At 46.1% G+C, this 12,882-nt stretch overlaps 1 protein-coding gene across 1 annotated transcript in view; it reads right to left on the bottom strand.

Moving 5' to 3' along the window:
* Positions 1–12,882, bottom strand: part of LOC147688989 (putative acyl-CoA dehydrogenase 6) — an 860,942-nt gene that overhangs the window by 135,958 nt on the left and 712,102 nt on the right. The window contains exon 6 of the mRNA XM_086941879.1: positions 9,294–9,467. Coding sequence (XP_086798005.1) covers positions 9,294–9,467 — 174 coding nt within the window. The remainder of the gene's footprint in view (positions 1–9,293; positions 9,468–12,882) is intronic.

Here is a 12,882-nt window from a genome sequence, read left to right as displayed (position 1 = left end):
CAGAGCAAACAAAGGGCCAGACTGGCCAGGCAGTAGTGCTTAGTAAAAGTGCGCAGACACCCATTTTGCAGCTTGACAGATATCCAGGGCAGGGACTCTATGAGCCAACACAGTGGTCACTGCCTTGGCTCTGGTGGAATAAGAGTGCAAACTGTCAAGGAGTTACTTTTTGGCCAGTGCGTAGCAGATTTTAACACAGAGCACCATCCATTGTGAGTTGTTCTGTTTCTGCACGGCCTTGCCTTTTTTTGCCCAAAGATAGCCAATGAAGAGTTGATCGTCCACCCAGGACTCTCTGGTATGATCAATGAAGAATGACAAGTCTCTGTTTGGAGTCTCTTCTCTTCTTTGGAAAGGTGAGGCGGAGCAAAGAAGGTAGGCAGGGTAATGTTCTGGCCTACATGAAAAGGTGTCACCACTTTCTGGGAAAAAGGAACCTGTTAACAACAGTTTATCTGGGTAGAATGCTATGTAAGGAGGGTGCACAGAAAGTGCTTGTATTTCAGTAACCCTCCTGGCAGATGTAATGACCACCAGAAAGACATTTTAATGATTAATAAACGAACAGGGTAATTGTGTACACACTCGCAGGGTGCACACATTAGAAGGGTCAGAACCAGATTCATGTTCCATTGGACCATGACAAAGGGATTTGGAGGGAACCGGTGTTGAGAGTCCTTTCAGAAAAAGAGTCACAACAGGTGACATGGACAGAGATGCTTGGTCTTGCAATCGTAAGAATGCAGATAAGGATAAAAGGTGACCAATAACAGTGCCCAGAACAAAGCATTGCTGGGCCAGTGAGCGAACAAATTATAAAACTTGAGACAAGGGCGCAGAAAGGGGTTGGGGGGCGGTCAACATATTTGGAGGCACACCAAGCCACAAATTCGTCCCAATGGCAGGAGTATGCAGTTTCCAAACTCCAGTGCACAGAGGTGCTGACACAGCACATTCTTAGCCGAGGCAAAAAGATATAACTAAGGGTCTCCCATATCTCTAAAAAGGTATTGCACCACCTCCAGATGGAGCCGTAATTTGTAATCTTCTAGACTGCTTCTGTTCTGGTTAAGGAAGGACCTGGCTTGGCTACTCGGTCTAGACTGTTCCGATTGCAACAGGGCCAAGACTGATTTGCATATAATATAGCTGATTGGATCCAAACTGAGGTGACATGGTGCGCAAAATCATGATGGATTGGGATGCAGCCTGACTGATTACCAGTGACTGAGATAAATGTAAGCATTCCATCCATCACTTTTTGATATACTTTACTGTGCCCCCCTAACTGGGATGCGTATGCTCAGACGTGGGTCCTGTGCACACTACCACTGTAACCAAGTTGTAACCAGCTGATGAGCCCATAACTAAGCCGAAAACGGTCCAAGGTTGCTTGTGTTCTGGTTCATGGAAAACTGATTTGGCAGTTCGAGCTGGACCGATTGGAGCAGAGTCAAGACTGATTTGCATAGTGCTCGGTCCAAACTGAGGTGACATGGGTGTATAAAATAATGATAGACTGGGATGTGTTCCAAGTAACTGGCAGTAGCTGAGATTAATTCAAGCATTCAATTGATCACTTTTTTGTATTCCAGTAGGCATCAATGGTTGAGTTTGCACGCTCTGGCGTTCAGAGAGTCCACCGGATGTTGAACCACAAGGGAAATGCCCTGACATTTCAGCCATCTCTAGAGACGCAAGGCATCTTGACTCTGGGTCCACGACCCCACCCTACCCAGTTTGTTGCAGTACCACATGGTGATGGTGTTGTTCATGAACATCTGAACCAGCTTTCCCTGGATACAAGGAAGAAAGGCTTCAGTGCCAGTCGGATCACTCTCAGAGGGGTCTCCCGCAGACCCAATCGTGGTTCATCACCCACAACTGCAGTTCTCTTGCAGTTCCCTCCATTATCTGCCCCAGGTCAAATACTCTGCCCACTGATACTGTCTGATACTGTGCCAACTGGAACTGCAAGTTCTACTGCAGAGGCCAACAGGCATGTGCCACCAGCAGGATGCAGGGGGCCTTGCCAAAGTCAGTCTCAACAAAATCCAGGAGTACATTATAGACCAAACTTCCTGGACTTGCTGTTCTGCAGGATAGACCCAAAATGTCACTATATCAAGAACAGCTCAAATGAAGGAGAGTGCCTGAGAGTGAGTCAGGTGTGACTTTGGCACGTTTACATTAAACTCCAGCAAATGTAGGAGATACCAGAACCTGGAGGTGGAAGCCAACTACCTGGGGCAAGCCCATCTTCAACAGCCAGTTGTCGAAGTGGGGAAGACTGGGATCCCCAATCTCCCTTGGTGTGCTGCAACCACCAACATCACCATGGTGAACATCAGGGAGGTGCTGGTAAGGCCAAAGAAGAATAAATCAAACTGATAATGCTCTTAGCCCACCATGAACTGCAGGCAACACCTGTGGGCAAAGCAGGTTGGGGTTATGAAATTAGGTATCCTGCAAGTCTAGCATTACGATCCAGTATCCAAGGTCAAGGGCAGCTAGAACCTGAATCAACGCGAGTATCTTAAACAACTTCTTCAGGAAGAAGTTGAGAAAACACAGGTCAAGAAAGAATATGGTGGACACCTCTATCCTTTTTGGGCACCAGAAAGTAGATGGAATAGCTACCACAATATATTGCTGATGCCAGCACCCTTTCAATGGCTTCTTTGGGCAAAAGAGCCTGCACTTGCTGTTGTAGCAAGGAGAGGTCGTCCTTCATCAGCCGATCGAAAGAGGTGGCAGGCTTTCCAGAAATGTGTATGCAGCAATTCGCTAAATGATCTAAAGTACCCACTCACCTAATGGCTGGTTGTCCCACGGGATTTGTGGGAACCATGATAACGAAAGGACTGGGGAGCCTGATGGCCCTGGTGGCTCGGTGGGAATGGATGTGGCTGGTAGCCCTACTATAGCCACAGAAGTGTTAAAAGGCAGAATGGGGTTAGCAGGGGTGCCATGGAGGGTCCAAGGACCTGGTAGAAGCCTAGCTGCCCTTAAAGTGCTCCAGCGCCTAACCTTATTTATCGCCAAAGAGGGGAGTACCTTTGAAGGGCATGCCTGGACATTCCCCGAAGATCTGAACCAGGAGTGGGGTCGGAGTGACACTGATGACAATCATTCTGCCTTGGGAGTCGATCGTGTCTAGACCATAGCAAATAATGAACTTTGCGCATCTCTACCATCTAAAATATCCTGTTACAGTTTGACTTGGGCTTCCTACAAGACCACAGGCAGCACTTGCGCAGCCAAATCACAAACTGTGTGGGTGTACCTGCCCAAAAGGCACACAGAGTTTTCTGATCGCAGTGTTATGCGTGAATGAGAAAACATCCTCTTGCCAAAGGTGTCCAGACTCTTGGATTCCCAATCCGATGGAGTGGTAGGGAAAGTGTTAACCTTACACATGGAGGAGTGGACAACCAGGCTCTCCGCAGTGGGGTGCTGCGTGGGGAAAGCTGGGTACCTGGGAGCAGGGCAATGGAGGCGGCCACGGTCCCGTGCACAGGGGCCACTATGCAGGGCTTAGACCAGGCCCTGAGCAGGACATCAGTGAGGGCTTTATTTAAGGGGAGAAGGGGGTTTCAGGGAAAGACCCCGGCATTAAGCACCTCTATTAAAAAATGTGTTTTGACTGCCACCAAGGGCAGGTGATGGTGAAGACTTCAGCCACCCGGCGCACCTTCACAGCAAAAGAGACCCCTTCCTCCGTAGCCACACTAGGAGGAGAAATCAAGCCAGTTTTTTGTGATGTGTCCAGACCACGAGCATCTGCCAGTTCCTCATACCAGTTGTTGTCGAGCTCTTCAAGGGGACTGCAGCCCTAGGGATCTCTCAGACCCATCATACTCCTCACCAGGCCTGGCAAATAAAGGAGGTTCCAATATGGGTGGTCTAGTTCCAGCCAGTGCCTGAGTTGGGCGACGCTGTACCGGGTCCAGATTGGGTCAGGTATAATGATGAGGTTGGGCCGCTACTAGGTGTCGGCGGTTCCAGGAACAACTTAACTGGAATGGGTTCAGAGACTTTCTAAATCCAGCATCAGCTCCAAGGGGCCTAATTGGTGCAGAGGGTGGACCCCACCGGTAAGAAGCCAATGGGGGCACCTGCCGAACCTATGGGTTTCAAATATGCTCCAGAGGGGTCAGTCCACCCAAACATTAGGTGCATGACCTCATAAAACTCAGAGTTGGGTGGAGGTTGCTCTGGCTCCACCATACTTGGGTAGGTGCGATGCCAAGCAGAAGCAAGTTCCATGTGAGAGAGGGCCTAGAATGACAGTTCCCACACTGTGTCCAATGACTTGGACTGGAGCGATTACGTTAAATAGCACTTCGACTGCTTTGATTTCTTGTGGAACTTACCGGATGACATTGAATGCTAAGACAAGCACTTGAAACGACTCCGCAGATGGGCCTAGAACAACTCTGCAAAAGGACCTGCAATGAGACAGAAAATGGGCCTGGGAACTTCTGCGTGACTGGTACCTGGAGAGTTTTAGTTGGGCGAGGAGGAGCATCAAGGAACACTCCCTCAGCACGTTGAATCATGGTGTAGCAGTCTTCACAATTCTTGGGAGTCCTGGGTCATCTCAAAGCCCCAAAGACATACCAGATGGGGTCCGTCACAGACATCTGTCTGTGACAGGAGCCACAAGGCTTAAACCCCACTGTTTTTTTAAGGGACATACCGGAAGACGAGGCCTCAAAAGGAGCTTTGACAAAATGTCTAAAAAAGGTCAGTCAAAAAGTGACTGGAGGTAGCTCTCTTTGGATCCATGGTGACTGGCAGGGAAAGAAAAGAACTGATGTCAGTGCACAGGGATGGTGCCTAAATAGGCACTGCATATGCCACTTCTGGCATGTACGACACCTAGAGAACTATGCTGCCTACTAGTGCGCAGCAGTACTGCTCGAAAACATTCTGTATCCAGGTTGTCTCCTAAGGAATATTCTAAGGTAAGGAATCTGTGGCTAGAAGTCTCTTATCAGATAAGCTCTGTGCAACCTTCAGCCAGTGCAGTGGGTGAAGGGTCAGCATCCAGCTATCACTGTACCCAAAAAAGCAGTTCATGGGCTTTAGCTGTGCGCAGCCGGTGCTGGGAACTGACGTATGGTTACTGACCTATCACAACCAGGCTCCAAGTGTAGCACCTGTCCTGGGGATACAAGTTCTTTAGCTGGACACAGTAGCCTCTGGGCGCCTGACCCGGTCTAAGGCCAAGTTCAGCACCGGAGGTCAAAGGTTTATTCTACTGTTAATAACTTTTGCACTGTTTTACAAAGATTCCTGAAATTTGGCAGACAGCTAGCACATAAAGCAAAGTTATGAATCTATTGGCATTGTAATTGGCAATGCGTTTCATTTATGTTTCAAAAACGAAAACATAAATAAAAGGCATTGTCATTTACAATGCCAATAGCTCAAACTCGCGTAAATGTGAGACCTGTTGCATTGTAAATGCTTGTTTGCCTGTGCTTCACTGAACTGATGCGGCTGCGATGCAAATTATTTAATAAAGCAGCGAGGCCACTAAAGTGAAAGTGGACCACGCTGGAAAAGGAACAGACCATTAATGAAATAAAAGTGCTGACCCACTAAATAACAAAGACCCTGTAACGAGCCAAGTAAAAGGTCCAGTAGTAATGTGAGGTAACAAATAGAGATGAGGCGGACCCAGGAGGGACTAACAAGCCTCTTAATGAATCGGAATTCAGCTTTTAGGAAGGACAATGACACCAGCCATAAAAATATGGTGGTGAGTGGGCGGGGCTTCCCCTGCTTACTCTATTACAGCATGCCTTACTGAGCGAGCAGCACATGGGCGTTGCTGCTAGGCTAGACCTAAAAATCATAGGCATACTAGATAGGTCTGCATTGGCAAAGAAACAGCAAGACTGGCTGGCTTTGCCAATGCCTGCTGTTGTTGCAGTGACAGGTGCTCCTTGGTCCACATCTAATGAGTGTTACATCCCACCCATCATACCTTGCTAGAAGGAGAAAGGCAATTCAAGTTGATGAGGTGTGCGACTCTAAAATGGGGAAATTTCCTTTAAAATGTAATTTTCGAAGAACTATGCATTCCCAAATGCAGGCAAAGCCCTGCTTTGCAATAAAATATGGCTTTCATTCCCATTTCCATTTCACGTGGACATGGCATTTAAGCCACTGTACAAGTGGACTTTTAATTCTGTTGTGGCCAGTTAACAGCAGTTAAGGAATTGTGAGCTCTGTGGAACACCATTGATCTCTCTACTGTCACGTTGAGGTTTTGGCTACCCTAAAGCACTGGCATTTCTTTGTGAAAATAGGGAAATTAGAATGACCATGGGAATCGGATGAGGAATTAAAGATTTGTGTAGTAATTTCTCGCTTCTCATCAAATTGGCATTAAATATACTTGGAAATACTTCACTGGATGGTAAAAGTAAAATATAATGGAGACACTTTAAAGCCATTCTCTCAGTGGTGTAGGTACTACCTGCTGCAAATGCAAGGTTAGACTCGATTGCCAGTTTTCCTACTCATTTCGAAGACAGATGCATCATGCACTGTTGTGGGTTCCCATATGCTACTACCTAATCTGGCTTTTCTGCCCGTGCTTAGCTCACGTGTGCACAACAACAGATGGCAAAACTCAAAGCATATTGTAACCTATGACCTGTTGTATTACAAAAAATGCACCAGGAATTCAACAGGTGTGTGTACCCTTTATTCTGCATTCCCAGGGGAATTTGACTTTTACAGAAGGGGGCTGCAGACGCTTTCACAGGCTCTTCTGTAATACAGATAGCACTAGCACACACATAGCATGAGCAAATGAGGGCACAGGCCCAAGCAAATAACGGAAACACTGCCTCTGCACCCTCACTCTATTATAGACACAAGCACAGAACCGGGCACAGAAGTAAAGAGGGACAGGAAGCGCACTGACTGTGCAGGGAGAGGTGGCCCACAGTCAGTGCTATACCTGCGGGGGTTGGGGGAGAGGATCCTATGAACCTGTAATGAGATTCCTGCGAAACCAAGTGAGACACAAGGCAGCCAGGACCCTGTGGGTAACGTGGTGTGTTAGGCCAGCATTCTAGTGGCTGACACCATATGCACCAATCCGGCTAAAAGGGATAGAAACAGCAGTCATGGAGAAGTGTGGCTCAATGGATAGAACGGCAGACCCTGATGCAGAGATCTAGCCCGGGACCAGGGTTCAATTCCCGCCTCGGCGGGTCTTGGGCTCAATTTTCGCGGACCTGATAATTCTCGCCTCGGTGCCTATTCTAATCATGGGTCCCACTCTGCAACTCTGGGCAATAGCTTGCTTAATCTCCACAACGGCCCCAACAACGCTAGGATGCCTGGCTTCACCTTGGGGGTGCCCAGGAGTGGGCACTTCACAGGGAAAAGCCAGGAAGGGTTCTACAGCGGTATGCGTACAAGCGCCTGAGATACCCCTTCGGGGTCGATTCGGTGCGCTATACAAATACTACTACATCTACATGGGGGTGAAGAACCGGGCAAAGGAGATGAGCTAGAGTTCCACAGATCAAGAGTGTGGTGCATGAAGGATAAGGCAGTCGACCAAAGGGGGCAGAAGGCCCTGAAGGACCACTGCAGGACCGGGCAGGCATTTTCTCGGGTGTGGAGGAAGGTGGAGGCGGGAGAAGTAGACACCCGTATGGCTTGGCCAGGAGATGCCGGCAAAACCACAGAAGGAGGAAGATGTGGACTGCTCACTGAAGAACAACATTCAGCTTCCCTGGGGAGAGGTGTTCTGAACAAGGCCGCAGCGGCTCTGGACCAGAGACATGGCCTCAGGCAAGTACAGACAAAGGGCTCTGGGGCTGTAACAGGTGGGTGGCAGCACAGGAGCTGGTGTTTGGCTAACAGTATTGACAAATACCTCACAGAGAAACGGGACCTAACCGGATATTGCAGTATTTCTATATGGGTTTTCACCATATGGGTAATGTTACTGTCTGAAACATCATTCACTGGGTGCTTACACGCTTGTGGCAGTGAAGACTGCTTTTGCTCAGAGAGAAAAAATTGGCACACTACGGTGTGGTGTTGGGACCTAAAACTAGTAGAGGTTAGCCTTAGTACCAAGGCCTTTGTCTTTTTATCCCTGAGGGTATATCTAGCCATTATAATCCGAGGAGAAGCCAGGAAGCACAGGGAGAGAGACAAGGAAGAGAACCCGACGCGTGGCAGTTCAACACTACTGGATCCTCACCAAACACTTTCTAACTAAAAGTAGTGATACCTACAAGTCGCCTGTTGTCGAGTCCCATCCATTTTCCTGTTACAATCATCACCCTATAGGTGGGTGCAGTCACTTTAAAGTGCAGGCCAGGTGTACCCTGCACTATCAAAGACAGAGCGGCTGCTTTCAACTGCTACACCCCCGTTCTCTAATTTGCTCACCCAGCAGCAAGCTGGTGTCTGCCCAAGGGGCAGCACATTATCTGCAATAGGGAGGCACTCTCCCGGTTTGAACCAGTTGCATACTGTTAAAGTGCTCCACAAAAAGGGACGGTGCGCCCTACCTATAATGAATCACTAGAGAACTGTACTGCAACCAATCTGATCAGCTACTGAAGTGCTTGAACAAGTGATACCACTATACCAGCCCAGGAGGGGTTTGTGAAGTGTGTGTGCTGGTCTCTTATAAGCATGGTTGGCTGCAACATGGCAAAAAGGCTACATGGCAGTTATTCAATTACATAGTAGCTAACAAAGTGAGAATGAGCACAGAAATGTAAACATCATGAGCACAGCAGCCAGAATTGGTTAATTAGCCTAGTGAAAGCACCCAGGGGGATACTGAGCATCTGGATCCACATCATTCTTGTAATCTTTCATATACCATCTAATTTACCTTTTTTCTTATAACACAAATTAATCAGCATATTTATTAACAGATACATGGTGGCATGCATTTTTACAGTAAAAATAATAGAAGAGATAACATGCATTTTCAAGACCCAGAAAGCATGTAGGATTGATTGTACGTGTAATTTCATGCTTTGCCTTTCTTTCCACATTGCACTCCTATTTCCACGCAAAATAAGAATTCGCCTAAATGTCATTCCCGAAGTTCGTTAATGCAGGTAATGTTAGTATAACTGAGTTATTTTATACTCTACATATGAAAATTGCCTATTAATTTAATTAAAAGAAAAAAAAACACTCATTCACGGAAAAGATGACAGTGAATCAGTGTTTATAGTAGGAAATGCAAGAGGTTCTTTGAGCACAGTAATAACAATTCAGTGACTTACCGCCGGCAGCTCCCCACATGCGCTCCTCTTGGAATTGCAACATCTGGTAAGTGAAGCCCATGCCCTCTTCCCCAATAATGTACTTGCAGGGAACCCTGACGTTGTCAAAAAAGATCTGAGCAGTGTCTGATGATTTCATTCCCATCTTGTCTATTTTCTTAGCAATGTGAACACCTACGGTAAAAAAAAAAGCATCACATTTGTAATTAAACAGCAGCCAAACAACGAAGAATAAGCACATTTTAATATGGCGTTCTTTTTAACTGAACCGTTTAAGGGGTGTGACTTTTTAGCATGTTTACGCCCACAATGAGATTTTTTTTCACCACAACATGTTAATAAGAATCCCATATGTAGCTTCCTTCCCAGCCGAAGTACAGACAAATGATTACTCCACACACGGAAATTGGTATTACAAGTAACTATTCCTTAGTATGTAACCGTTAACTGAATATTCTACATCTTGAATTCCATCACCCACGCACTTATGTCACTGTTCTGTCCGACAGGAACCAAAAGAGTCCTGAGGCATTATGTTGCTCGAAATAATCACCCAGAATTGGTCACATTTGGCTGCGGAGATGCCGGAGAAGTGTCCATGACTGGCACGGCTGAAAGAGACATTGGTAGTCGCTGGGCTCTCTGGATTCTCAGGTGGACAAGTCTTAATTCTGGAATCTGGAGCTGGTGAATGTTAAGGCAGGTGCTTGAAAAGTGAAGAATCTTGTGTAATGGACTTTCCAGGCAAGTGAACAATCGCCATGAGTTATTTACTAGTCACAACCCTCAGTGGGTCAGCTTCAAAAGGAGCATCAAACTTGCCTTTCCGTTTCCGTCTGACAATAACCTCATCTCCTCTTTTGAACACAGTGCTCCAAGCACAGTTGCGTATGACTGCATAGGTCTTCATTTTGCATTTGTGAGAAGAATCAGTGGTGCAGAGTTAATCAATCAATAGATCTCTCAGTGGTCCATTGTGGCAATTTGGTCCTATATTCCTATATCTCCCAAATATTAAGGTAGCAGGGCTTTCACCTGTAGTAAAATGGGGCGTTAACCTGTATGCACGAAGAGTAGACTGAAGAACTGATTTGAGTTCACGATTTTCCAGTGCAGCAAGCTGAACCTTCTTTCTTGAGGGTGCTCATAAATCTGTCGACAACACCATTCGCTTGTGGCCAGAGAGGTGTGCTTTTCTGATGCTTAACATTTAGATGAGCGAGAACATCTTTACATTTTTGACAATTGAAAGGTGGACCATTGTCAGATTTAAAAAACAAAGGAACACCCCATGTTGTAAAAATACTTTATAGTCTCTCACTGAGTCATGAGTAGTTGACATCTTCCACAAGACGAAAACAGGAATATTCATTAACAATTACTAGTAGATGTCCAATGTCAAGGGGACCAAAGAAATCAATTCCAATGTTCTCTCATGCATGCTTTGGAAAATCAGACATGTTTAACGGATGTGGGGTTGTTTTGAATGATGAGCAGTGTCACAAATGGCAAGCCCTTAACTCCAACTCTTTCATTAAGACGAGGGAACCGGAACCATACTCGGTCCAATAGAGCTTGTTTAGTGGCAACAACTCCACAATGTCCCTCATGGGCCAGTTCAATAACTTGTCTCAGACCTTTGGGTAGGACAATTCTCAACCCTCAAAAGATATGTGGAGTAACTGAAAGTTCGTCCTGCACGTTTTTGAATTTCTGTTAGTGGTAGAATATGTTTTCGCCGCAACAAGATGTGCTATAATATCTCTACATTTAGAAAATCTCTGTCAGTGCTCATGGCAGCAATGATTTGTTCCACTGATCTAGTAGCAGCGGTATTGGATTTTCAAAATGAAGTTAACATAACCATCAGCAGCTTTGGAAGTAGGGCCAGGATACTGTTTTGGTACACTTGGGAGGTAGTCCTGGACGATGCACTATCGTTTAATCATACTTCTGCAAACATAAATTTCCACCTCTCAATGCGAGGGGGCATCTTGGCTTAGGAGTGATGAAAATGATTAGCAATGCTTGCTTGGTGGTCGGTGACAAATGTGAAATGTTTTCCATTTAAGAACACAAAAAAAGCTCACAAACACACCACACAAAGCTATCTTTTTCAAGTTGTGAAAAATAAAGTAAGCTTAATATGAATTAGCAGTGTGGTGGGCACACATGCACACTCACCCACCCAATTACAAGTACACACACATACTCGCAGCCACCCATGCACGAGCACACTCACACCCCATCCATTAACATGCGCACATACATGTACCCACCGATCAAAAGCACATACACACACCCTTCCACAGCACACATGCACATACATCATTCACACGCACCCAACATTCAACAAACAATGCAGAAAGGCTTGGAGATTGTTGGCAGATTTGTGAAGTAAGTCTATTTGAAAGATACCATCTCCTCCTATCATTGACTGGTGGAGAAATGGGAGTGGCCAAGGGTACTGCGCCTAGCTTTGTGGTGGGGATGACAGTGACAAATGGTTTGCCTCATACGAAAAGAGCATTGAAAAAATCACAGGGTAGCCAACAGTATTGGATGGCCTTACTATGGAATGTAGTACCTGCACTAGGGACAAGTACACTCCTGACTATAGAACGGGGAGTAGCCTATTCACACAGTCACATGAAGGATGCCCTTGAGCAGAAGGTTGGCTTATACCTGAGGAGTACTGGAAGAAGTTCAGTGGACACAAATTTTCACAACAATCCAGGGTTGATATTGAAGATGTCTCAGTAAAAGTACAGGAGAACCGGGTGAAAGGCAATATAGTCACTACTTATGATGGGCTATATAATCTTATCATGAAGGAGCATATCTTTAGTAACTGTAATTCAGAGTTATAACATTCCAACACTTAATGGATTCCAGGCTGACTGATCCTAAGCAGCCTAGAAAGTCCCAGGTGTTGGTGATCCAAGTTTTTGCAATGACCAAAACATCTAATCAGAAGGGTGAGTCCTATGCCTTTCTAAAAACTAAGTGGGGTAGGTATAAGGGGAAGAAACCCCTTGACATCACACAAGCCAGAGCAGAAGTAGGGAGACTGTCTGTGTCAAGAAGCATCTGCCAGTGGGCAGTACTAAGTGATTGCAAGTGTTAGGAATAAGATTGCCCAGGGGGAACCAGGACCCAGCATGGTGACATACAGGTAATGGTAAACCATCAACAGGACCATGGTAGAGGCTCTAAGCACTGCAGGACCCAGACTGACCATGTGGAATGGCTGCTGTCCCCAGAGCAATTCATATAGGAGGTTCCTCATAAGGTAGACACCACTGCCCAAGGTAAAATTTCATCCCAGACCAATGTCACCTTGGAGTAGGAGAGGTTACTGTCCCCAAAAGATGGCTGTAAGCTCTGCCATACCAGTTGACTGCCTGTTGGAAAACTACTTAGAAATATCTGCTTGAGTGGAGGTGGAAAGGAGCCATGTAGCTATATGTGACTGTATAACAAAATAAGGAGTACCACCAAAGACAAGGCTAGACCGCCAATTTTGGTGGAATGAGACACTAATGTAAAAAAAGAAGAAGTCCTTCTTTGTTTTTAAGGAACCCCTCAC

This window comes from Lissotriton vulgaris, chromosome 10 (assembly GCF_964263255.1).
Source record: "Lissotriton vulgaris chromosome 10, aLisVul1.2, whole genome shotgun sequence".
Classification (NCBI taxonomy): Eukaryota; Metazoa; Chordata; class Amphibia; order Caudata; family Salamandridae; genus Lissotriton; species Lissotriton vulgaris.
The sequence above is the reverse complement of the archived record's forward strand: the minus strand, read 5'-3'. Positions and strand labels throughout refer to the sequence as shown.